Below are 26641 nucleotides of genomic sequence, written 5' to 3' on the forward strand. Positions count from 1 at the left end.
AAATTTCTATTTGATTTTAATTTAATGAAGCTAAGCTTTTATAATAGTTTATGACTTTTTTCGATTATTAAGCATCAATGATAGAACTAATAAAGCCAAAGTGTGGCAAGTTAGTTATGCTATCTTTCTTTCTTTTCTTTTTTGACAACAACAAACAACCTTACTATATTAATGAATATAAATTCAACATACGTTTGATTATCAATTTACAATTCCGCTTAACTAATGCATGTATAAGTTATGATGAGTAACTAATACATGAATTACTAAATCTTACCTGCGTAACTATAACCAACAACCAAACGAAGGGTACACAAAGAGAGCTGCACCAATTTCCTGGTTGCAGCATAAGATTTCTAATTGTTTTTTGGTAGTATAGTAAGTACAAACTCAAGTCAACATAATGTGATTTCCCACAAGACCACCCCAGCACTAGCTTCATTTCCTGGTAGCTTTTGCAAAGAACGAATGCCTTTTATAAAGCGTTCATGGAGGTAATCAGGTAATTGATCCAGTAACATAAGGTATATTCACCAAACCGAAAAAATGCTGCAGAAAACCACTCCTCAATGCCAGGGACACTACCGCAAACAAAACTCAACGAGTTTTTCTATCAGCATTTCCAGTGCCTGTAAGTCGGGGAACAACAACAGGTGCACCACGAACCTTTTCAAGGGCAAAGCTTACCCTCAATGGACGACCTAGAAAAGCCTGAAAGAAAACTAATGTCATTTTGAAATTCTATGCCATTGTGACAAGGCTGAAATATCACAGTATATAGTTGTTAGCTCACCTTTCCATCCATGGAGTCTTTTGCACTGCTGGCTTCTTCGTCTTTTGAGAAGTAAACAAACCCAAACCCCCTTGATCGGCCAGTTTCTTTATCATACATTATCCTTACTAGACATGAAAAAACAGATATTCAGGCAATTTAAGTTCAGCTCAGAAATAATGGGAATGTACATACATGTTCATACAAAAAGAAACAAGAAAATGAAAATCTTGACAATCAGTAATATCATGCAAGACAATGTTACTGACAAAATATTGAAGAGCAGTATGTCATGACCCGCCACTTTGCCCTTCAAGTTGGGCATAAAATAAGGAGGAAGAATCTAGAGTTATGGAGAGGTTAGTGGAAGACTCTAGAATTCCCTAGATCTTTCCTTAGAAGACTCTAGAATGCCTTAGAAAATGTCTTAGAAAGGCTTAGAATTCTCTAGACTAGTAGAGAATTCTAGATTAGGACTAAAGTGTAAATATTGTAGGGACTTGTAAAGTAATTATTATTTACACTTAGGCCCCTAGGGAGTAGTACAAATAGAGGGCCTCTCATTTGTAAATCATCCAACAAAGTTGTAAGCAATCTTCCACAAGCAATACAAAGCCTTCGTCTTTCTTGCATTCTCTTAGCGATCTAGTGTCAAAAGGGCATACTTGAGCTTACAAGACCGTGAAAAATTCGTGAGTAAGTTGTCGAGTGCCGCACGGAACATTAGTGAGACTCTGAGTCCGTGACAACGTGGTATCAGAGCAAAGGTTTGTTACTAAGGGAATGGTGAACGAAGGAGACTTTAACACCGCTAGCACCACCAACGTACGACTGGATGGTGGAAAGAAGAGCCGCAAGGAAAACAAGCACCACAAGAGTAGTAAGGAAATGTTGATCGACCCCACCCTAAGCGAGATGCTAACATCTCACCTACCTTCGACTACCGAAGCAAGTGACGATGACCGTGGCGAGGAGCCCATTGACGTCACAGCCGGAAAGGAGTGGATCGCAAGGGTTGAGACGGCAAGGCAGGCCGTGGAGATATTAGGCCGGCGTATGAACAAGGTAGATGGAAAGTTCAAAACTCTAGAGGACTTCACCCTTGAGGAAAACGACAACATCCGCAAAGAGTTGGAGGGACGCCGGCGCACTGAGTTTGAGATGAAGGAGGTCATCGCTTCATTGAAGTGTCGGATCATGAAGGCGTTAAGCACGATTGAGACCATGAAGGCCGAAATAAAAGCACTCAAGGAGGGCGTGAAAGTTGGAGGATCGTTCGATCGAGATAGGGAAGCCAAGGTTGAGGCTCCCAAGCCACCTATGTTCAAAGGCGTCCGTGACGCGCAAGAGGTGGAGAACTTCTTATAGCACTTGGAGAATTATCAAGTGTAGCCAAGTGAAGAGCGACGAAAAAAAGATCAACACCGTTGTGTTGTATCTTTCAGAGATAGCCATGCTATGGTGGAGGCGTAAAGAGTCGGAAATGGGAAAGGGACTTTGCACCATCAACACTTGGGAGCAATTCCGAGTGGAGTTCAAGAAAACTTTCTTCCCTAACAACACCATCTATGAGGCGAAGCTCAAGTTTAGGGAGCCTGAGGCAGACCGAGCTGGAAGAGATAAGGAAGCAGCTGAGGGAGTTGCATAAGGGCATTGATCGAGTCAATGGACTACTGGTCGTGCATACGAAAAGACAAGACTCGATTGTCTATGCAGCAGCTATGCGACGCGGTCGTCGCATCAATAGGTAGGGGAGAGTATCATGATCCGCCACTTTGCCCTTCAAGTTTGGCATAAAATAAGGAGGAAGAACCTAGAGTTATGGAGAGGTTCGTAGAAGACTCTAGCATTCCCTAGATCTTTCCTTAGAAGACTCTAGAATGTCTTAGAAAGGCTTAGAATTCTCTAGACTAGTAGAGAATTCTAGATTAGGACTAAAGTGTAAATATTATAGAGACTTGTAAAGTAATTATTATTTACACTTAGACCCGACCCCTAGGGACTAGTATAAATAGAGGGCCTCTCATTTGTAAATCATCCAACAAAATTGCAAGCAATCTTCCACAAGTAATACAAAGACTTCTTCCAAAGCTCTTTAAATCTTTCTAAGTCTTTCTTGCATTCTCTTAGCAATCTAGTGTCAAAAGGGCTTCTTGAGCTTACGAAAGGGCTTACTTGAGTTTACAAGACCGTAGCTCTATTAACAACTTGATACTAAACCAATAAGTATTCTGCAACAGACCTCCTTCATCCCACGGGAAGTGCATCTTAAAGCTGATTCTTCCAGTTTATACTTCGAGTGAAGCAGAACCAGGGGTGACTATATTGGTAGCCTATGTTTGAAAAATATTTCTGGTAGCCTATGTTTGAAAAATATTTCTCAAGATTGCACACCATTGCTTGATGTGGACAATTTTGTCTCTACTAAGCTACGAGTAAAGCAAGAAAGTTGGTCAATAAGTATCTAATCACACCAGAGTGAGTCCATTCCGGTTGAATAATCTCTAAAAACTGTGTTCCAGAGGTAACATGGAAAGGCAATTCAAGAAAGGACACTTAGCAGAAGACAAACAATACTTCTTGTGAATGGCAGCCCCATTAATCATTAATCATTAATCATTTATCACTACTTTTCCAGTCAACTGCGCTCTACTAATTTTAATACCGTCTCAGAGTCATCCATTGCTTGCAGAAGATTTTCTTGCCCTGAACCTTTCAGGTATATACTTTGTTCAAATTCTCTGCTAGCTTTCGTCTTTTATTATATACTATGATTTAAGGTTCATTGAAATTAATACCATGAGCTTAATCTTTTATAAGCTGACCGCTACACGTTGGTGTTACCTAGCTCCTTCATGCCCTCAATAGTACAGATACTTGCACCTTCCGTAAAGAAGTAATTCCATTGAGGCATTTTATCAAATACATAGAGTGCAACATAAATATACATTTGTTCCTGAAGAAACAGACTGTAATGTAAATCATTAGCAATTTGTATTACCTTCTGTTACTTGCCCGAAAGAGGAGAATGCATCACTTAGCGATTTTTCATCAACTGACCATGACAAACCTGCAAATACTCACAATATGATAAACCGATATATATACAGATGAAATGACAAAATTAAGCCAAACTGAAATCATAGTACCAGCGACGAAGAGCTTGTTATTGGGAAGTAGAGAAGAAGATGGATAAACCGATATATATACAGATGAAATGACAAAATTAAGCCAAACTGAAATCATAGTACCAGCGAAGAAGAGCTTGTTATTGGGAAGTAGAGAAGAAGATGAAGGAGGAGAGCAATACAATCGTCCATTCACAATATTATTTGGTAGTCTTACAACTCTTCTCGACAACTCTATCAAAATTCCCTTCATTTTTTCTTTCTTTAAACTTGCTTCTTCTAACTTTGTTTTTATTTTAAAATCCATGAATTTTTTTGTTGAAATGCCTATTAAATGTTTGATAAATGGAAAACTAGCAATAAATTACTCCCTTAAGAAAATTATTCATTCCTAAAAAGTTAGAAGTATTTTTACTAATTTACAAAATCTTTACAAAGAAGTTGATCTTTAATAGTTTTTTAGTTATAAAATTTCATTTATTTAAATAAGGATAAAATGGAAGAGAAAAATCAATGTCTTCTAAATTTTGTGAAATACCACTTATTTTGAAACGAAATGAAACGAAATGAAACGGTAAAACACAACAGTTTATTTTGAAATGGAGTGAATAGTAGTTAAACAAAGGCATGACAAGTGTACACTTTGGCTGCCCGTTCGTCAGGCTACACAAAATTATAATGCTTAGTAGTAGAGAACATCTCTTTTAGCTTCAGAAATGTGCTAGCTGCTAGTATAGAGACCATAAATCTACAGCAGGACTAAAACAATTTTCTCAAAAGATAATGTTAAATAATGTGAATAACTTTTTTTTCCGTCCAAGAATAAGATGAACAATTCTCCAAGAAATAACCAGCATGTTGTGATTGTAAACAAGTTTTTGCCATCCACTGAGCCCATTTGCTATATTGGATGAATGTGTTTTGATGAAAATGTCAAAGGAGCAGAAGTTCGAGTTCGGATTTGGGAATCAATTAAGCTTTGGCTCCCAACTCCAGCATTAAAGTGTGATTGGTTTCATTTGATGTTGGGCCAACAAATTGAAGTGGACCTGCTCACAAATACATAAACAAGAAAAAATAACCACACAATGAACACAAACCATCGAACACCTATGCAGAACTTACAAATCATCCTAAATTAAAAAAAAGAGTAAACAGGGGAGTCGTGCTGGAACCAATGCCCTTTGGTTGCAACTACAACAACATAGCCAGTGTAATAGCTCAAGTGATGTTTGAGAGTGTACGCTGACCTTACCCCTACCTTATAGGGATAGAGATATTGATTCCGATAGAGTGTTCCTTAGTTGTAGAAGAATAACAGTGTGTCAACAGGATAATCAGATATATGATTTGCTAATATCATTATGTTTTATCACTTGATGTACTCAATGACGGTTCATTGCAGCGAATATGTTACTTGTGAGGTACTGGTGTATCAGTGAGGAGGGTATATTGGCAACCATACCCAATAAAGAGTGTGCCAGATGAAAAATGATACCACACAACCACAATTTCAAATTAACAAGGACATCAATAGCCTAATTAGCTCTGTATGTGGGAAAAAAAAATCTCAACGTTGTGGCTAATACATGCTTTTAAAGGTTAAAATTCATATAGTGAATAAAACGAACTTAACACGTTTCTAGAAACAATAATAAAGACATACCAGGGCTGAAGTATCGATTCTTTAGAGCCCACTCTTCTCGCAAGGAAGCAAACTTTTTGAAAGGAGCACCTGGGAGTAGAACAATTGTGAGGCTTTAACTACCCAAAAATTACAGCAGAAAGGATTCTACTAAAAGATACTCCCTCAATTCCATATTAACTGAATTTTTTAGGTTTTTTTCATTGTTCAAAATAATTGAATTGTTCAAGATAGATGTTTGAAATATTTTTAATATTTGTCCTTTCATTTATTGAAATTTTATATTTTCTAGGAGATAAATTACACTACTTATAAAGTTATATTTATGATTTCACAAAGGGCAATAGTGGAAATTATGGTTTAAATTATGTCCTTGAATGTTATTTTTAAATATATGTACATTGCCTCACAAATTCAGTGAATATGAAATAGAGGGAGTAGTAAGTAACCATAGCTTGTATGATTTATAGCGTAATGGAGCTTTTACCTTCTAGTTCCACCATTGCCTTCTTAATCACAGGCTTGAACTTACCTGCAAAAGTTTGATCATTTCATCACAAATATAGCATGGAATCTTAGCCAAAACTTGACAGCCCTGGAAGGCGATGGCAGACCTAGTGTCTATGTAGGACCACTACTTTCTGATCTGAACTTGTATATATATCTGAAAATCCCTGATCATTGGTACTTATTAAGAGAATCGAACCCACAGATTCAAATGACCAGTGGCTATAGTGGAAGCTACTCAAACTAGCTTTGAGAACTCGAATTACTGATTCTACATCCTAGATCTACTCGTACTGAGAGGCTCATAATGTCATCGAGCTAAATACTACTAATTTAATGTATGGGACTCTTAACACTCCAAAGCCTTGTCTATATAATTTTTTTATGGATCATCATATAAGTGAGGGGTGTCAATCCCCGGAAGGCTCAAACACAGAATCTCTAAGTGTGAATCTTTCATATGATGTAAGCTAGGTACTTTTCCGTTATTATAATTACTTGTGCAAACATTTGGCTGGTCCTTGTCAATTCAGTTTTTATTTTTGCTTTGTTTTGGAAAATGGTTTCCATTTACACTGGAAGGACTAAGAAAGGCACTTGTCCTTAATTGAGTATTGCCTGAATATATGCTTTAAATGACTAAGTAGATGCTTCAGAATAGAAAAATTCGAATATTTTCTTTTAGCACTTAGGTATTCAGCTAAAATAATTCAAACAAAAGAGCAAGAGTCTGAACAGCAAAATCAGGCACTTCGCAGTTCTAAGACTTTTGCTTATCAATAGGGAGAATATACCATAACTCCATATTCAATGAACAAGAGAGGAAGGAGGTTGATACCATGTCTCCTTTCCACATCCATCAAAGATGTTAGTGCTGTTCCACCGACTGTCCAGTCTTCAACTGGAGCTTTCAAATTTCCCACCTATATATGAACAAGTGTGTCAGTATAAATTGCAATTTTCTACGTAAAGATAGTTACGTAAAAGGAAGGGAGAAAGGAGGGAAGATATAAGGAGGCATGGAAACACCGACAGAAGAAATCAAGCCTGTTTTGCCAGACTGAAGAAGTGCTCCAGCCCCATAACCCAATGCATAGCAATAGTTGGAGTCAAAATTTGAAGGCAAACCACATCTACCCTCGTAACTACAAAGCAAACAGAGTCAAGTACGAACTATTATCAGGATAAATTAAGGAAAGCAGTTCTTAGTACTCGTATCAATTACAGGTTATTAAAGAAGAACAGCACAAGTCAAATGTAAGTGGCATCAATTACCCAAAAAAATGAGACTGCCCTTTGAATTGTTTGGTATATGAACCTTCCTTTCTCTTGCTTTCGAGTTCAGCTTCCACCATTTGAATAAGCATTTTCTCAGTTTCTATTTTGGCAACCTGTAGAAATTGCAAAAGAAAATGTACTATAAGACAAATGACATAGTATGACTTGACTAAATGAGCAGTTGTCCTATTTGCCTGACTTCCATCGAACTGAAGGAGAGTACCTGGACATTTCCATGTGGATCTCTTTCAAGAAGTAACTGCTCCTGAATTGCTTGTGGTAGGAGTTCAAAGAGATCGTGAGACTGGCTTTGGAGTTTCTTTTTCCAACTGCCAGCTTCATCAATAACATCATGAGCCAGGATTTCATTGAGCTCTGCAATCAACTGTTGCACCTGCAATAAGAGAGATAATCTTAACAACACTTTGTTGATTTTTTCTGTTCATAATGATAAACGAATCAACTAAATCAGATGCAAAAGACAGAACAAGCTGAAAGGAGAACTGAGTGAAATGGAGGTAAAAAGTTATACAACAAGAAATAGAGGGAAATATGATTTCTACAGTTAAAAGTTTGAACCTCTGGAATGAAGTCAATCAGGCCTTCAGGTATTAGTATAACTCCATAATTATAACCAAGTTTTGCTCGTTTACAAATTACTCCTACGATGTAATCTGTAACACTTTTAAGTGTTTGCTTCTGTGCTGCAACCTGTGGCAAAACAGTATCTTTGTCAATATTAGGGAAAAATCACGAAACAGTTCCTATAAAGTTAATTCTAACTAAGATACTTGGCATGATCCTCTTTACAGAATAGTTCTCAGGAAAAAAAAAGTCATGAAAATGAAATTTTAATGCAATTAATCATCTCGATGGCATGCACTGAAGTCCCTACCTAGTAATTTAAGTAGTAGAGTTAAGGCTTTTCCTTAGACATAGTATACAATAGAAACTTAGAGAAACTCTGAATAAAATTGAACTTCCAAAAATAACCCATTACTCCAAAGAGTTTCTTCATTACAAATTTATTTAAACTGTGCATTTGTAATGAATTCTAGGAGAATACTGAATTCTCTCTTCAAGTTTTGGGCACATATAAGTGTAATATGTTGCATACATGCATGAAAAATATGTTCAATGATTTGGAAAACAATTACCTCTTCGCCAATGATGGTAATATTTGGATGGGTTTGAAGAGCACACTCCAATGTGATGTGTGATGCAGCACGGCCCATAAGCCTTACAACTAGAGAAACCATAAATTGCTTGATAAAAAGAACATGAATAATAGTATTGAGAGTTAAAATTATAAATTTATTTAGAAGAAAGAAGTCCTAGTTCTCAAAGTTACGCATGTATAAAGTAGTATCCCAAGTTGTCCACTATTTATGTACTTACAGTGATAGTATTTTCCTGTTGAACGAGCATCTATCATGACATTTCCAATCATTTCTGCATATATCTGCACCGAAATTGTGAAGTTGGATAATCTCTATCTATACATTCCATAGATAGGAGTAACCTACCGAAGTTATCAAATTTGTGTGATAATATGTCATTACTAAGAAAACTAAGAAAGCAACAAGGTTTTGGTGAAATACTTCCATAACAGTTTGAAAATAAGACAGACAGCATAAAAATATTCTGAAGTAACACCATTTCAAAGTGTTTCTCATACTAGAAGTAACAAAAACTAATGGTCAAGAGAGAAGTGCTACCTAGATGTTATTTATAAAAATAATGTGAAGTAAAATGGAACTAAGATTTAGGAAATAAGGCAAAAGGGAAAACAATTACCTTGCAAGCAGTATCAAATCCGAAACTAGTGGGAACTTCTTTGCTTTTCAAATCACCATCAATTGTCTTCGGGCATCCAATAACCCGTGTTTTCAGACCTTTACCCCTTCAGTCGCACCAAATAAACAAAGTTCCATGAGAAGAACGCCAATGACGACTACCATGAGCCAGTCCAATATAATGATAATACTTACCTGAAGTTCTCAGCTAGAAGACAAGCATTTGTATTTGAATCATCTCCACCAATCACGACAATCCCATCTAAGTCAAGTTTCTTAGCTGTTTCTGCAGCTTGATTAAACTGAAAAAAGAAGAAGAAAACAAAAACATTATGCAGACTGAGTTACAATGAAGCATAGTTTGCGTAGAAGAAATAAAAAGAAGTTGATAGGTGATGAAGTGAAGAACTATTTGAATATGAAAGAAAAGAAAGATAACCTGTTCATCACTTTCTATCTTGTCTCTACCACTACAGATCATATCAAAGCCACCCTGTCAAAATATTATCAATAAAACATGTTCTACAGAAGTAAAATCAGGCAGTAAATCAAAAAGAGAAAACAATAAGGATAAAATATCCACTAAACCGAAGGTAGAGGTTTAGCTTAATCAAGTTGCAAAATTCAAACAATTCTGATCAATTCACGGCAGCAGTCTCTCGGATAACCAGTCGCAGAAGGGGTAAAACACAACAGACAAAGCTTCTCAAATTGACGTATGCTGAAAATATACATGCCATATGGGGAGAAAGGAACTACCGTCTACCATATTTTTTAAGGAAAAAAAAAGGGGAGCTTGAAAGCATTGCCAGAGAAATAGTATGTGTCTTCAATGTGAGGGCTGAGGGTGCATTACAAATTTACTACAGAAACTCATCGTCTAAATTGGAAGTCAATTTGAAGTTTATAATGATACATCTAGAAAGGTAGCACTGATGTGTAGGATGATGAGAGTGTGTATTATCCTTGAGATTAATTAGCTGTGACATGCTATGCTAAGCAATGTGATGTCCTTACTTGGCGATTAATGAAAAGTTCAATTACAAAAAAAAAAAAAAAAGAGTTGCAAAGTTCCCACATCAGAAACTAAATAGGCTGCCATCATATTGTTACAGATAAGTCTAGATAGAAAAATATTTTTTCCATAAAAGTCTACAAGCATAATTTGTTAGAGAAAATTTTGTTTGGAACATGTGCAAACAAAGACCATGTATATTAACTGGATGATGGAAAGTAAATTTCTTACTTGATTTCTGTAAGGATAAACAAAATCCGTTGTCAACTCTACATATTTACAGTTCATTATCCCTGCTGGACCTCCCTTGAATCCATAGAGTGTGCTATTTTTCGTTTTCTCCTGCAAATAGTCTAGAAGAAAAATAGTCAACTAATTGCTGAGATACACGCTTATGTACTAATAACTATACATATGCACAGAACTGCAAAAAAGTAAATACCATTAAGTAAGAACTACTGGAAAAGAACTCACCAAAAATTCCAGAGATGACATTGTGCCCACCAGGAGCCTGTCCACCGGACAATACAACCCCAATTTTAAGAGTACGATCCAATGCAGCTCCAGATGTGTGACCTGGAAGTAATGACACGGAAGGCTGCCCAAACAGATTTGGAAAAAGCTTTGCAATTTCACCTACAATAATGATGTTAAAATGAATATGAATCTAAGCATTAAAAAAGGCTTGTTTGTAACAGAACATTTAGCACTGTTCTATTTCTTGGGCTAATGAGATGGGAAACTGAACATGTGTGATGTCTTTATATGGAAAACTGACCTCCATTTTGAACACAAAATTAGATTAGCCTTGTTTATTTGTCATTATTTGCTTCAAATTTTCAAACTGGCTATACCACACTAAAGCTCTTCAGTAAAAAAAAAGTATAAAATTCTTTTATGAGGAATAGTACCTTGTGTTGGTGCTAGATTCAAGACGAAATTAGTTCTAATCTTCCCCATACCACCTAATTTGGCACAGAACTCACGGCCATCTCTGAGAAAACCACACGACTAATAATAACCATGCACTAAGTAAAAACCTAAGTTTGTGCTTCTTTCATATAACATTTTGGATAAACTTTTTATTTAATCCAAAATTAGATAGGCCTAACTTTGGTACCAAGTATATAAGAAGATAGAGTCCTTATAAATCTACTCATTTACTAGTTACTTATACTACCACATAAATAAATGCTTCTATGTATCATATTATATGATAGTATTTAACATTCTATAAATACTAGTGGTATCTAGTGGTCTTCAACTACCATTCCTATACAACAATATAACTCAGGAATGTTAAAGCTAATGAGTTTCCAGATATATAATGGTGTCATTTTTTTTGTACTGAGTTATGAGATAGAGTGTCATATTAAACAGAATGATTGTAGTCTCAGTGTTTCCTTCTGGTTTTTTTTTTCAAAAAAAGTTTCAGATCATCAAACATCTAATCAACTTATATCATATATGCAGGCCTATTATCAAATTATGAAGCTTGCCAATTAATCGAAATCCATAAAACTCTCTATAAACCAACTAGAGAGTAGAGACTAGAGTAAGAAGTTAGTTATAATGCTCATGCTACACATCAAGTGAATGTCAGATTATTTCCATTCCCTTGCACATTTAATGGTACACTTTTTCTTTTGTTTTTTGATAACCTTGGTTCAGGGCCAACTTGCATGCATATGTGTCAACTCCCACCAGCAATAGGTATCAGGTAACTCTATCCACCAACGCTATAACAGATGAAGGGAATCACCTCGTGCTTTTTGTCTGTGCTGAGGTTTGAACAACGGTACACGTTTTTTTAAAATATGAAACACAATGGATGAACTAAAAATTCAAAAATAGAAAGCAACTACACAATTGAAAACCGAGAAATAGCATGAGCAACACGTTGCAATCAGTTAAATTACACTGGGCATATAAAATATTTTCCTCTTATAAACATACTAATGCATAGAAAAGTGAGATTAACCTGGATTTCCAGCGGCGGAACTCGGAGGGCCATCAATGACTGAAAAGGGCTTTTTGAGTACAGAAGGCAGAGGAAGCGATACAATGAGACGGTTGTGTTGGACTTCGCTGTACGACGATGTCGATCGTCCGGGGCCGACGGCTGTTGCTGCCATGTTTTTCGTGCTTAACTAATTGATCCTGTGGAAATGTGTGTGTGACGACAAGGAGATGATGAGAAATGTGAAGTTTAATTATTTTTTTCAAGTGAAATCGTAGAAAGTGGAGAGTTAGTTATGATTTTGAATGCTGCCACTTTTGAACTATTCTAAAGCCGGGTAAGTGGTGCTATAGCTATTCACGGGCTCGGGTTTGCGCCAAGAGGAGGAGGAAATTAATGGAAAGTGCACTTATGAAATACTTATCACTTATTTTGAAATTTATGAAATTAGAATTGAAGATAAAAATGTATTACTATTTGGTTAGAGTATATATTTTGTAAAGAGAGCATTTTATTTGAAATTTATACATGTTAGCTAAGTAGTTTTTAAAATTTTGGAATTCAACTTCTAGTCCGTTTGATCATGCTTCTAAAATCAATTTATTTTGAAAGAAAAAAAACTCAAAAGTGCTTTTCAGAAAAAGTCTATTTAGTGAGAAACAATTTGTGTTTAACTAATAAATTTTAAAAAACTTCTAAGCACAAATTAGTGTTTGGTCAAGTTTTTAAAAAGTGTTTATTCATGCATTTTAGGTAAGAATCTTAATGTATCCCTTGGAAAAATATATACACACTATCAATTAGATTCTATTTATTTTTGGAAAAAACATAAATACATTACCAATAAGAGAATTTTTTTTAATCTACTCAAATTAGTATTCCCGTTGTCCCTAATTATTTTCAATGTTCAACGAAATGAATTGATTAAACTTGTTGTAAATTGTAATGCAAGTATCAACAAATAATATTACATGGAAAATCTGTCGTGTATTCAAAACACAAGAAGAATGGTTTATTTGCAAGCAACAAATATTTTTGTTACATAAAAACCAAATACTTATCACATAAATTAATTAATTAAAAATATTAACAGAATATCTTTCAGTCCTTTCCTTTGCTGATGTGTGCTGCTTTGATAGATGGTTTCGTTAACACATCTGACACAAATTAAAAACAATAATTAGTGCCGAAAATAGACACATATTTTTGTTATATCATAGAGTTTCTCCACAGAAAACAATTGTACAATTTTCATTCCAAAATTTCCTATAGTCATCACAATCTCATCAATCCCAAACAAAAAAAGGCAAGTTCACTTTAGCACTTGGACACACTTTGTGAAATTTCTGGCTCCATCACTGCCTATAGTCATCACAATCTTGTCAATCCCAAACAAAAAAAATCCAAGGAAAATCTAGTTTTCATACATCATTAACTATAACTAGTTAAACAGATGATAAAAGTCAATAATATATGAAAAATAAACTTCAAGAAAAATCAGAGCAAAATTCTAACAGTTATTTTACTACATCACTATCCACATGATCAGATAAATGGAGATAGTTTAAAAGAATGTTGTTAATTACCTGTGAATTTTGACGGGTTTGTTAGTTAGACGTCCTCAACTGAGGTCAGTTCGATAGATGAATTTATGGGCGGTGCCGTTGCCAGTAATGTGTCGTTGTCATTACGGCGGCGGCGGCACCACCAAATAGCCATGCTTAGAATAGTAGAGATCAACGCAATGTTGACAACAAACTTAACTGTAATGTGCATGTTCATGTTCATGATTATACATACCATATCTTTCTTAAAACTTATATAAATCCTTATTTAGTAAGTATTAATCTTGTAATTTTTACTGATAATAATACATACCCAATGCTTGGGGTTTTATAGAGGCTAGCTGAGATGGTTACACATATAATATAATAATATAATATGGAAAAGTGGAAGCCATGGCTAGTTAATCTTACGAGGATATTTTTGGTATTATGTTATCTTGATCACTGTATTCGTAATTTGTACTTTGTAGACATGGATAAAATATCGAATAAAAACAAAACTTTATAATTAAAGCTACTATGCACCAACTAATTAAGCCAAAAGGGGTCAAAATTGAATCCAAACATAGGTAACCCGTTCAATTCGTCCAAAATTTTAAGGGTTGTGCTCAAGATAATTTGAATTGGATTCAATCTCAACTCATTCAAGTCTAACCCATTTTAAGAGAATCATCAATTGAGCCCAATTCAATCTCCAATTTCAACCAGTTTTAAAACTCTTTACTAAGATATGTTCTTATATTAAAAGTATGAATTATTATCTATTAACATCTTTTAGGATTTATCTATCCATTTGTTATTTATTTATTTTTAAATCTTGAGTTGAAATTTGAATTGTGATTATAAAAGTTAAATATCACTACTATGTTAAAATTATTGAGATTAATCGGATCAAATTGGGCGGGTCAAGACCCAACCCGGTTTTTAGCCCATTTGAGCCCAAAGTAAACTTGGGCGGGTCAAGACCCAACCCAATTTCAATTTCAACTCATTTTAGTATCTTCAATTTCAACCTAATCCGCTCATTTGACAACCCAGATAAGATGCAATAAAATGGCTGATACCTTCTCCGTAGGCATAGTAAACTTCAGCTGATTAATTGTTTATAAATTACTTATAAAAAGATCTCTCTCAAGTGGGTCAAGTGCTAAACAAAGCAGAACAATGTGCAATTTCTGGTGAAGGTGACGATCACTAATTTTGGAGTCGCTATTGTTGGGATATACTATTAACTATATGGTTGAGTTATCGTATTTTATATAATTTCTTGTAAAGACTATTTATTTCATTTTAGTTTATATAATAAAGTCTTTATTTAAATAGATCATTGTGTTAATTAATATGTGTGTCCATTACTTATATAATAGACGATTTTTGTGCATGGAGTTATTTAACTCATACGCGGAAGATTTAAATTGTCGGTCTTTATAAGTTATAAATTAAATGTTCACAATCAAAGATAAAGTTGGACAAACATCTTGATGATTGTAGCATAATATTAAATATAATTCGATCTTAATTATGAGAATAATTAAATTCCAACTTCTTGCGCTAGCTGCTAGTACATTTTGTGTGTATTGAACGGAATTAGAGATGTTCGTTGATGTTCTGAATATTGATAAACAACTTCTCTAGTCCATTACGTATACTTAATCTTGATATAATTTTTATTATCTATGTAGTTTGATTTATTATTTTAATGGCCAAACATATGCAGACCCTTAAACTTGTCCTTAAATTTCATTTTGACACTCCAACTCAACCTTGTTCCATTTTAACCCTTCAAACTCCAATTTTTATGTTCCATTTTGACACTTCTTTCCAAAGAATCAACAAAGTGGGATGTATGTACTTCACATGCCATGACATGGCACAAAAAGCAATTAAAAACACATACACAACTCCTCTAACTTGCCCCCATTTTTCATTTTGTCATGCTAACTTAGCCTTGTTCCATTTTAATCCTTCAACTCTAATTTTTATAGTATTATTTAAACACAAAATACTAAATTTATTATTTCTTTATTTTTATTTATGTTCTTCATTTCCACTTTTTCATTTTAAAAATCAATGTCATGTCTTCTTTTTTTTTAAATAATAATAATGATGAACATCATTTTTTTAAAAATAAAAAAATTTAGAGTTTTTGTACATTATTGTGTGAAAAAATATAGACGAAAGTGTGTTGGTTTACTTTTTTAAACAATTAATTAAATTAAATAACACCTTATTTTTTTCCATATCTAGTCTATTTGGACTAGCTCAAATATCAGCTCTCTAATTTTTCAATCAACTAAATACGAGTAAAAAAAACTCATGTTCATTGCTAATAAATAACACTACAAAAAAAATGTTGAGACTCGATAGACTTCGTTGGGTTGTCATTGATTTTACTTAAGAAAGAAAATCGACGCACTTTCGTCGCCTATTTTTCACGCAAAAATATAGGAAAACTCTTAAAAAGAAATTGTTACTTTTTTAAAAAAAATCAATAATCATCCGTCAATTTTAATTTTTTACAATAACTAACGGATGAACACCGATTTTTAAAATGCAATATTGCAGTTGAATAACATATATAGAAATAAAGAAATCATAAAATTAGTATTTTGTGTTAAATGGTACATAAAAGAAAATAGAGTTGAAGGGTAATCTTTTATTAGTTTTAAAAAAAAAAAAATTGTCTTTCACTCTCTTAGAGAAAGTGTGATGCACACACTCTGTCACATCACTTAGAAGTGCCAAAATGGAACATAAAAATTGGAGTTGAAGGGTTAAAATTGAACAAAGTTGAGTTGGAGTTCCAAAATGAAATTCAGGGATAAGTTTAATGGTCTATTATGAGTTAATATATTCCTAATAGATTGGGTAATGACAAATCACATTAGTGAAATAATAATTAGTTGATAGAACCGTGTCTTGTACTTGAGATAGAAGACACCGCTTTATGGATACTTATAAGTTTTCACGTGAAAACCCTGAAAGTGGATTTTATATCCGTCATGTGAAATAAGTTAAGTATAATAATAAAGGATTAAATTAGTCAATAAATAAAATTCAGAAAATTTAATCTAATTGATTGGTGTTGATAATTCTAACATGGAGAGTTAAATAAGATGTAATGGTAGATTTCGAATTTAAATCGAGGAGTGCAATTACAAATTTTTAGTGGAATAATGTGTAATTTATTGTGATATGAAAATTCATTCATTTACAAATTAATATCATAATTGGAAGTCTCAATTAATAAGTTTGTGGTCCCTACTGTGCCTGATTAATTAATCGATTTTGTAAAAGAAAATGAATGTTTCGGAAGAAGTAATATTATTGGTAACAATTTTTTGTTTTTAATGGTAATACTGCTGATTTAAAAACATAATATTCTCTATTAAAGGGAAAAACGTTTTTGGCTATTTATGGATTTTAATTAATTAATTTTAAAAGAAAAACTCTTGCCCACACAAGAGTTTCAATTGAATAGATAATCAGGAAAACAGTGGAAGGCCGGAGCTCTGGATTTTTTTGCTTATAAACCAGTTGTGTAAAAGCTTCAACATGTTAGTAATACTTAGTGGAATTTCATTTTTGATTTATATTAACATGTTAATATGTAAGTTTTTGATCCATGATTATGCTTCTGCTCCTATATGATTTATACACTCTAATAGCTATTGCTTATGTTAAGGTATTGATTGTGATTGCCATAGAATGACAAATATATAAAGAATGTTGCTATGTCTAAAAAAAAAAAATGAATGTTTTTATGTTGTTACTTAAAACAAGAAATATGATCAGGTTTCCAACTTCAGCATGATTTGAAGTGTCAATATCACGTTGTGCGCACTTTCTGAAATGATCATGTTTCTGCATTCTAATATCGTTAGAACATCCGATGTATCAGGAAAAGAAAAAGAAGGTTTTAATCTAAACAGAACTCAAGACTTGTTGCAAATTTGTACTATTGATGTCTTTGATCACTGAATACGGTCCTATAGTACAAACTCTGGAAATGAATGATTCGTTCAAAGCTAATATGCTGTATTTAAGCTTCCACCTTCTCGTCTGCTTCGAGTTTCTTTTCCTTGTTGTCGAGGGTCAAATCCTTCCAATTCCCAAGCTCTTCTGCAGAATCCTCAATACTGCTAAGGTTCTGCTTCTGCACCTTGTATTGGTGTTTCATTGAAAATGCAATGAAAATCAAGAAATTAATTACTCCAAGAACTGCTAGCAACCAGTAGAATAAATCCAGCTTTCCTTTGTTTAAATTGCTTTTAAGCCATCTTCCTTTTGTTGCTTTCTGTACAAGTGACACTAGCAAGCTACTCACGAAATATCCCATCGAGAGTGTGCTGAGAAATAAACCTGTGCTCATAGATTTCATCCCTTCTGGTGCCTCCCTGATGAAAAATTCTAGCTGTCCTACATAGGCAAAAGCTTCCCCGGCACCTACAATGAAGAATTGAGGGGCTAACCAAAACGCGCTTATATTGAACTTGTGATGGATGGCATGTTCCCTACGGCGTTTTTCTACCAAAGCTGAAGCTACCATACCAACAATAGAGAGTAGTAGTCCAATTCCAACTCTCTGAAGGCTTGTGATTCCTTGGGTGTTGTGAGTGATTTTTCTGGCGATACGTACAATGACTCTTTCATTTATGGAAGTAAAGAGAAGTATGCTAATAAAGAGAAAGACAGATAAGGAGCCTGCAGGGACGGCAAAGTTGCCAACTTTCCGGTTCATGAAGGTAGCTTGTTCAATGGTGAAGGTGTTCATCTGAGAGTATACTGTCCAAAAAAGTATGCATGTGGACCATATGGGAATCAATTTAAGCACCATTTTCACTTCTTCAACTTCTGTAACCGTTGAAACTATCCACGGGCTCTTGCTATCCTCATTTGCAGCTGCAGAGTCATCAAGAATGGCTGCCTTGTCAAGACACCTATTTGATAACAAGTACTGGTTAGCTTCTATTAATATCAAGTAATTGTTTTTCACTTCTAGTTTCATTTGATGATTTCTTAATTTGTACTAAAACTACTACATTCAGGTTAATCCTGTCCGTATATGTTAAAAATTCAGCGACTACATTATGATGCAATTGCCTGTGAATATATGTTGGTTGAAGATTCCATACTTGTGATGTCTATTGCCCATTTTGTGCATTCTGTTTGGGTTGACTAGCTCTGCCTAGCGATACCGGGATGCCATCCTATGTTGGGATGGTCTAGTCCATGATCTTCTATGTTTATCAGTGTTTTACATCGATAGTAGATAATAGTCGCTTACCTCAACATATGTGTATGTGGGACTTTTGCATTGTGATATCCATTCAAGAAGCCAGGATCAGAAGGGTAGGTAAGCTTTCTCTTCCTCCAAGCTAAAAGCAGAACCCTCCATATGATAGTCAAAGGACTTCCTTGAGGCTTCTTGAATCTATACAACGTCGTTCCACCAATCAATACAGCGACTCCGAGGACCATCGTGCCTGCTGATATCCCATATCCCCATGCTCTTCCTACATTGTCTTGTAAATACACCAACACAGTCACTGCAAACAGAGAACCAAGGCTTATGCAGAAATAGAATCTGTTGAAGAAGTATATCATGGACTTGTTCTCCTTAGGATCTGATGAGTCAAATTGGTCTGAACCAAACCCGGAGACATTTGACTTGATTCCACCACCACCAAGAGCTAGGATGTATAGCGCCGTATAGAGAAGAGCAAGCTGCTGGCCACTGGCTTCAATGCAGTGACCACCTTTTCTTGGATTACATTCAGGGGGCTTCATGCTTGGAATGGATGTCGCCAGTGTCAACAGCGTAACCCCCTGGTTAGACACAAGATACATATGATGAAAGCTCTCGTATATTAAAACGGTATTTTAGTACTTCTTTAATGGACAATACCATGTAGAAGAAGTTCTAAGAGGAACAAGATTTACATGTAATTCATTTAAGTGTATTGCAAATCTTTTACCAGTTCGAAAACCAGACATGTAGGCTACATATTGTCTATTAGTATGAACACCCTTTTTGCCATTTCAGATTTTCCTTGTTGATATACGAAACAACTTCTCTATCTTTAATTTGCTCAAGAATCTTACCACAGCAGCAATTGAAGCAAAGATTGCAACAGTCAGATAACGTCCGAGTTTAGCATCTGCCAAGAAACCACCTAGAAGACCAAGAAGATTAAGTGTCCCCATGAAATTGGTGACAATGTTAGCAGAATTGGAGGATGGAAGATGTAAATCTCCAACCAAGTATGTGACTAAATTCATCGAAATCCCCATAACACATACCCTTTCTGATAGCTCAGTTCCTACAATAAAAACTTCAGTTATGTGACTGCAAAAAACATTACACACTCAAGATATTAGACAAAGTTTTATGTTAAGAAGGTCACCTAGGATAAGTCCTGCAGCTAGCCATCCCCCTGTCCTAGACTTATCGACCGGGTTTCCTCGAAAATCAACCAGATTACCATCTTCTGCACCATCTTTTCCAGCATGGTTATCAACCAAAACCTGTACATGATTGAATGAAAGCTTTGATAAGATATGTAAGCAACAACAACAACATACACAGTGTAATTATTCTACAAGTGACGTCCAGGGAGGATAAGATGTATGCAGACCTTACTCTACTCTTTCTTGAAGTTATTCGAGAAAGAGTTGCAAGAAATATGTAAGCATAGACATAATTATATTCTATAAAATGGAAGAGAAAAGCTGAGTCTAATTACCATTGCTGTAATAGGGCCTCCACAGAGAAGGAAGAAGATGATATTATATTTGGATTCTGAACTTTCTAGTTTAAAGAAAAATATGAGAATAAATGATTAGGCCAAAAGATAGAAAGGTAAACTGTAGCAGCATTGCTACATATGTGTTCTAAAGTTGGAAGGTATTGACTGATTGCAGCAGGTTTGTTTGTATTTGAAAGCATCATTTTGTGGTCGAAAAAGTTTACAATCTATTGATCAATTAGATTGGAAAAATTGACATATCTTTGAATGTACATGGTTGTTCTTATCTCTTCACAATGGGACCAGTTGTCATGATTCTCACTTTTATTTACAAAAAAAAAATTACATCTGGTTAGTTTAAAGCTTTTGAGCTTTGATAGTGAATTGACACAGGCTAGATAGATGGAGAACCAGTTGATATAGGTTCGTATATATATTTATGTGTAAAAATGAAAATTTCTTGTAAAGGACGTAACGACTAAAAAAGAAGTTTGTAAAGGACAGAGAACTCATGCTTAGTTGTGAGGTGAAAATCATGTTAAATTTCAGTAACAGAAAAAAAAAAAAAACCTCTTTTTAGTTTGTTAACGTATATTTTTTGTTGTGATTTCTCGTGTTATTGGAAGAAACGGTCTACTGTGTATAGTAAGATTCAAGAATATAACTATTTTGATGTTGTTTCCATCCGTGAACTCTTGAAAAGGGAGTGTCAAACTATTGAGAAATCTAACTTTTGCATTATATCAGGAAAAACTTAAGTACGTTTATTAAAGTTTAAGCAAACAAAATAATGTAAATGTTAGTGTTGATTATGTTTTTGGTACAATGGATGATTATTCGTTTTCTGATTTAATTTGTTTGGTCCACCTAACTGGTACTTATTTGGACATATATATTTGATTGTTTTCTCTCCTAATCCTACCCAGGCCCCTCATTGCATCGTCCTTGTTACCTGGATGGGGCGTGGTTTTTTAATAAAGAAACAAATCAATTGAGTTACTAAAATTTCTTGGATCGAGGTTTAGTTACAAGCTATTTAATGCATTGACAAATTGAGAGGATTTACAAAATAGTATTCATGTTTCAATTCACGTGACACACTTTTTTTTTAGTCGCTCTTATAAAAAATGATGCATTTCAATAATAATTTTACCCTTGCAAGTTGTATGTATCAATTATTGATTAATAGTACTCCTAACAGGTGTATCAAACATTAGAAAGAAATGATTGCTGTCACTGCTTCATACAACTATATATTGGCCTCTAGCTAGCTACTAATTAAATAGTTTCAGCAAATAGACAAGCTGGACATCGTCCTATTGGTAGTTGGGTATTTTTTCAACGACATGAAATCTTCTGAGCAATTCCCTACTGATTTGGTTCACTCTCATCATGACCATGTCACTTCCTTAGAATTTGCATAACACATAGTATCACAATACACGTAAAATACTACGTAGGATAAGAATTGTCATAGAAAATTGAAACGAAAGAATACTATACAGAGGCAAAAGCTCATTATTCATTATTTCATTTTGAACCACACAAAAAGGCACATCCAAAGAGATTTCATAAAATTTTTTAAAAAAAGAAAAAAAGGAAAAGGGTCTGATGTTCATGTTAACTTTGTCATTTAGAATTGATATGGACAAAAATCGTCTAACAAATCAGAAAAGGACACATCACACATTGGAGCCTTATGGTGCATGGATGTGGACAAATAGTATAATGAACGCTATACGTCACTTGTCCTTTCCAAATGATATTGTTCTGATTCTTCTGACGCAATCCTACTTAAATATTTCCTAGAAAATTTAGACATGCATGAATGAAATTTGAAATGCAATAGTCTAAAAATTACCATTTGATTGCTTGTGTAGGTTTTATCCAATCTTCCTAAAAATATAAATCTCTTTAGTGTCTTTCCCCTTAGTTTTATGGATCTTTAGGCTGGGTGGGTAGAGGGTTATTAAGTGGATCCGACTTTAGATTAAGATTTAACTAGCTTGGGTTAATATAAATCACACTAATAAAATCATGTCACGTAATAAACGAAACTTTTAATTATATTTTTAAATGTGACTGTAAAAATAAAGGTACTTTAAGGCCAATATGGTGACATCGGGGTCAGTTTAAAGCCGAAAAGTTAAATTTTGTATCAAGCTTGATAGTTTAAGAATATTTTAGACCCTTTTTAGTATTGAAATAAACAAGATGAAAATAATGCATGGATTTAATACATAAGTCTCTTACTTGCATTATCACATATGCACAATTGGGGTTACATTACACAAGGTGTGATATCATATGGAGGCTGTTGCCAAATTTAGCCACCACAAGAAAACCCAAAAAAAACACAAATAATTCAAAAAAAAAAGAAGATAAGTAAACATATTCTATAACTATATTATTTTTGTGTAATACTTTTTTTTTTTTTTAGAAAGATGCAATTAATGGTGAACTCAAAAAATTCAACTTAGCAAAAATACCCACAAGAGGTGCTGTATTATATGTACAAGCCTCTGTTTGCACATAATTTGCTCTGTCATCATTAAACTCATCTTGATTATCAGGCCCACCAACAATTGCCCCAATTAAAACATTTGGGTTTGGCCCATTTTTGTTGTACCAATAATCATACCCTTGTGTACATCCAATAAAGCCCTTGTTCTCTCTATAAGACACAATTGAAGCCCCTCTATGGTGTACTCTTTTTGGATAATTTGGGCCAAACCCCACAAGATAACTCATGTTTTTTGGGTTTGAGCCCAAAATGTAGTCCACTTGGGATTTAGCAAAATTGAATAGTTCTTCATGATCAACTATTCCTCCATGACAGACGATTTTTTGGTCGAAATTTTTAAGGAAATCTGAGTAGAATGTGAGGAGGAAGGCCGCGGTCGATACATACTGCATGTTGTTCCATTGACGGACGTATAGTAGTCCGCCTGGGGTGCGATCAACGTTGGTGGTACCGTTGTTTTTGTTGAGACATGAACATATGTAGTGTTCGGCTTTCGAACGATATTGTTCTTGTATGTGGATGTGTTTCTTGTGCTTTTTCTCCTGTAGTATCTGCATTGAGAATTTTATATAATTACGTCTCACTCTCAAATAAGTTGGAAAAAAATACTATCAAAATATTGTCAAGTATGGGTCATGTGCTGCTAGTCAGTGGGTTGTCAAATCAATTTATTAGTTATGTCCATAATACCATTTTTTGAAGGGATGGGGATTTTTATCATGCTAAAAAAGAATGTTCCATTAAATTTTGAATTTAATTATGTATAAAAAACACTTTGTGATTTATTACATCAAATATAAAGATACATGCAATATTTATTTAGTAGTAGGAAACTTCAGGAAGTGGAGACAAAGTGGGCAAATCTGTTATAATTTTTCAAAATTTTCAAGTTGGGTAGATGGAAATTCAATGTTGTGGGAACTCAAACCAGCAGTGTTTTTTTTTTCCACCATAAATATTACATCACATCATATGCAAGAAAAAACAAAACTTTAAGCCCAATTATCGTAAATATGTCCTCCGTCCAAATTTATATGGCCATATTTGACTTAACACAAAGTTTAAAAAAAAAGAATATTGAAATTTATGATTTAAAATACCCCTTAACCAATTTTTATTCCTTTACCATTTCATTAGGGATGAATAAAGGAATTTTAATGTTAAATTATCTCCAAATATGAAAAGTTAACTTTTGTTAACGATGGACCGAAAAAGAAAGCACATAAATTAGAACTGACAAAGTATCATAATTAGAGTTATAGTCCAATTATGATTACAATTTCATTTTCTATCACTAAAATGCATATTACTATTTCACAAAAAAGTTCTTCCTATTTCTCTACTTTTTGTTCTCAATATTCATAATTAGTGTCTTGTCATACTAGCTCACTTATACAACTTGCTATACTTATTGTGCATTTACATTACCATCTGAGCTTCGCTATTGTTCCGCCCAATTCGACTCAATAAAGAAATTAAATAAGAGTATGGAGTAGCTAGAACAAATATGAAGTAATCCATCCACTTTTTCTTCTTTTTCCTATTTTTGCTTTAACCATCTGATTTGAAGATCCCTACATTAAAGGTACTGTCAAATGAGCTATGAATATGCATGTGACATTGTTCTCCAAGGCCCCAATCTATGTCTTTATCTACCACATATATTTAGTCCTTCATTTATTATGATACCTTAATTTGCGTTCACTTCACATAGCTTTCTATCAACTTTAATTAATACTATATATCAACAACGATCGTGGTGGAGTAATAAGTACTCTTTCATCTTTAATCAAAGATTTTGGATTCGAGTCACTTTGGGTACAAGTCGCCACTTTGTTAGGAAGTGTTTTACCCCTAAGGTGGGACTTCCTGATGCAATTTCAAATTTAGTCGAGTTTTAATGTGAATATCAAAACACCGACCTGGGAAAAAAAACTTTATTACTACACATAACACACTTTAATTAGTTTTCCATAAAGTTAAAAAGCATATCCCACCTAGAAGTAAAAGTATTATTCCACATTTGACTCCTAACAAAAAGCAACCAAATGAGATTTGACACAATCACTCTTTTACTTTAAAAAGTGTATACATTCTCTTTTACATTTTCTTTATAGAATACACGTTTTATAAGATTTTGAAATTGAAATATTGGAAGCTAATGCAGTACACAAAACATGCTGGCCCAACAAATTCAAACATTTGAAAATGAACTCTAGTCTAGTGCAAGAGAGTTGAAAAAGACTATTCACAATATTTCATCATGACTCGACACGAACGCACAATAATAATATTTTTGAAAAATTCCAACAGAACAGTTAGTGTCGGTTACCTTGGAAGCAATAATTTGTAGACCAGCAAATTTAACATCCCAACTGAACTCAGTAATAGCCCAACCAATACCTCCAAATGAATTTGCCTTGTTAATTACATACTCCAAATAATCTTCTTTGTCGGTGGCTTTGTATAGCCATAACGCTGCCCACAACAACTCATCTTCGTACCCACTCACTGATCCATAATAGTTTTTCACTACTCCCACACTTTTGTCATATTTTCCTCTGTACTTGTCACCAAACTCAAACAACTGCACCCATGTTCATTAATTAATGCCCATCCATCGATCGGTCGATTAATTTATATAACTTAAATTCATTAATCAATAATAATATTACCTGTTGGGCATGGTGCAATAGTAAGTGAGAGTAATGCGGATTACTTTTCCTAAACACAATAGAAGCGGCTGCCATTGCGGCAGCTGTCTCCCCAGCTAAGTCAGAGCCGGGGTTATTCTCGTCGATCTTGAATGATCGACGAGAAGTTGTCATGTCCTCCGGACGTTGCCAACAGTAATGATCAGTATCTCCATCTCCAACCTAAATATCACAAAATTTTAATTTATCCAAAAAAAAAAAAAAAACATATGTTTAGGTATAAATTGTTTTTAATTTATTACCTCAGCCCATAATACATTTGGACTAGTATGTGCTTTGATGAAATAATCAGTACCCCATTTGATAGCTTCAAAAGCATGTTCAATTTCTCCTACATACGAAATCTCTTCTCCATATTCAATAACACTCCATGACAACATTGTTACTGTAAATGCCATTGGTAGACCAAATTTCACATGGTCACCAGCATCGTAGTATCCTCCAACTAAATCCACCTACATTGTTAATTTCAAATCTCAAAAATTATTAATTTCTCCGAATAACATCAAGTTTATGTCAAGATCAAATGTTTATACTTACTCCTTCTTCTAAACCATCAGTTAAACCAGAGTGGTCGCGCCAACTGACACGTTGATTGTAAGGTAATCGACCGGACCTTTGAGCTTCAAAGTAAAGGAGACTCTTGGAAAGAGCATCTGCATAATCAAAAGCTATAGCAGAAGAAGAAAAAATGGTGGAGAGTGAAAGAAGAAGAGAAAAATGGTGCAAAAAAAAACTCTTCATGATGGAAATTGATTTTTTTTTCTTTCTTTCTTTCTTTGTTTGTTTCTCCTTCTACTGTCACTCCTAAAGAGGTTTTAGGAGTGAAGAAAAAGGAGAAGTTATGAGCAAAAGTGTTTGCTCTGTTTTTAGTCTAGTGGGGGGAATATGTAGATGTGTGTAGTAGTCTAGTATGTCACTTTCCTTTAAGTGAAATGAAAATTCTTGTTGGGGGTTGTGGGGGACGGGGGGGGGGGGGGGGGTGGGG

At 34.4% G+C, this 26641-nt stretch overlaps 4 protein-coding genes across 4 annotated transcripts; all 4 read right to left on the reverse strand.

The window, feature by feature from the left end:
* Window positions 1-201: 201 nt before the first annotated feature.
* LOC102604109 (glycine-rich RNA-binding protein 3, mitochondrial) lies at window positions 202-4153 on the reverse strand. Its single transcript, XM_015313684.1, has 4 exons — window positions 3922-4153; window positions 3774-3842; window positions 794-900; window positions 202-711 (listed from the first exon to the last, which is right to left on the reverse strand). The coding sequence occupies exons 1-4, from the start codon at window positions 4151-4153 to the stop codon at window positions 598-600; spliced, it is 522 nt and encodes a 173-aa protein (XP_015169170.1). The 3' UTR covers window positions 202-597.
* A 316-nt stretch (window positions 4154-4469) lies between these two features.
* On the reverse strand, window positions 4470-12481 carry LOC102604450 (pyrophosphate--fructose 6-phosphate 1-phosphotransferase subunit beta-like). Its single transcript, XM_006357895.2, has 16 exons — window positions 12123-12481; window positions 10616-10777; window positions 10373-10494; window positions 9566-9619; window positions 9322-9428; window positions 9128-9233; window positions 8729-8792; window positions 8488-8576; window positions 7910-8041; window positions 7554-7724; window positions 7328-7443; window positions 7086-7197; window positions 6891-6975; window positions 6033-6077; window positions 5567-5635; window positions 4470-4949 (listed from the first exon to the last, which is right to left on the reverse strand). Exons 1-16 carry the CDS (start codon window positions 12274-12276, stop codon window positions 4873-4875), a joined length of 1665 nt encoding a protein of 554 aa, XP_006357957.1. The 5' UTR covers window positions 12277-12481; the 3' UTR covers window positions 4470-4872.
* Window positions 12482-17510: 5029 nt separating this feature from the next.
* Window positions 17511-20587, reverse strand: LOC102604781 (protein NRT1/ PTR FAMILY 6.4-like). Its single transcript, XM_006357896.2, has 5 exons — window positions 20413-20587; window positions 20074-20194; window positions 19772-19989; window positions 18954-19495; window positions 17511-18606 (listed from the first exon to the last, which is right to left on the reverse strand). Exons 1-5 carry the CDS (start codon window positions 20413-20415, stop codon window positions 17709-17711), a joined length of 1782 nt encoding a protein of 593 aa, XP_006357958.1. The 5' UTR covers window positions 20416-20587; the 3' UTR covers window positions 17511-17708.
* Window positions 20588-22645: 2058 nt separating this feature from the next.
* Window positions 22646-26530, reverse strand: LOC102605119 (endoglucanase 11). Its single transcript, XM_006357897.2, has 5 exons — window positions 26194-26530; window positions 25896-26108; window positions 25615-25815; window positions 25272-25526; window positions 22646-23490 (listed from the first exon to the last, which is right to left on the reverse strand). The coding sequence occupies exons 1-5, from the start codon at window positions 26395-26397 to the stop codon at window positions 22852-22854; spliced, it is 1512 nt and encodes a 503-aa protein (XP_006357959.1). The 5' UTR covers window positions 26398-26530; the 3' UTR covers window positions 22646-22851.
* Window positions 26531-26641: the final 111 nt, after the last annotated feature.

This window comes from Solanum tuberosum, unplaced genomic scaffold (genome assembly GCF_000226075.1).
Source record: "Solanum tuberosum cultivar DM 1-3 516 R44 unplaced genomic scaffold, SolTub_3.0 scf00262, whole genome shotgun sequence".
NCBI lineage: Eukaryota > Viridiplantae > Streptophyta > Magnoliopsida > Solanales > Solanaceae > Solanum > Solanum tuberosum.

Excerpts from the sequence above, each read along its gene's own strand:
- LOC102604450 (XM_006357895.2), bottom strand. The coding sequence starts at position 12,276 with ATGGCAGCAACAGCCGTCGGCCCCGGACGATCGACATCGTCGTACAGC. Across the intron at positions 6,078-6,890 it reads GGATGTGGAAAGGAGACATG|GTAAGTTCAAGCCTGTGATT; the intron begins GTATCAACCTCC and ends AAACTTTTGCAG. Across the intron at positions 5,636-6,032 it reads GGCAATGGTGGAACTAGAAG|GTGCTCCTTTCAAAAAGTTT; the intron begins GTAAAAGCTCCA and ends TTCTACTCCCAG.
- LOC102604109 (XM_015313684.1), bottom strand. The coding sequence starts at position 4,153 with ATGAAGGGAATTTTGATAGAGTTGTCGAGAAGAGTTGTAAGACTACCA. Across the intron at positions 3,843-3,921 it reads TAACAAGCTCTTCGTCGCTG|GTTTGTCATGGTCAGTTGAT; the intron begins GTACTATGATTT and ends GAGTATTTGCAG. Across the intron at positions 712-793 it reads AAGACTCCATGGATGGAAAG|GCTTTTCTAGGTCGTCCATT; the intron begins GTGAGCTAACAA and ends GTTTTCTTTCAG.
- LOC102605119 (XM_006357897.2), bottom strand. The coding sequence starts at position 26,397 with ATGAAGAGTTTTTTTTTGCACCATTTTTCTCTTCTTCTTTCACTCTCC. Across the intron at positions 26,109-26,193 it reads CTGATGGTTTAGAAGAAGGA|GTGGATTTAGTTGGAGGATA; the intron begins GTAAGTATAAAC and ends TTAACAATGTAG. Across the intron at positions 23,491-25,271 it reads TACAAATTATTGCTTCCAAG|ATACTACAGGAGAAAAAGCA; the intron begins GTAACCGACACT and ends TTCTCAATGCAG.
- LOC102604781 (XM_006357896.2), bottom strand. Across the intron at positions 19,990-20,073 it reads AGCTGCAGGACTTATCCTAG|GAACTGAGCTATCAGAAAGG; the intron begins GTGACCTTCTTA and ends TTTTTATTGTAG. Across the intron at positions 19,496-19,771 it reads TTGCTTCAATTGCTGCTGTG|GGGGTTACGCTGTTGACACT; the intron begins GTAAGATTCTTG and ends GTGTCTAACCAG.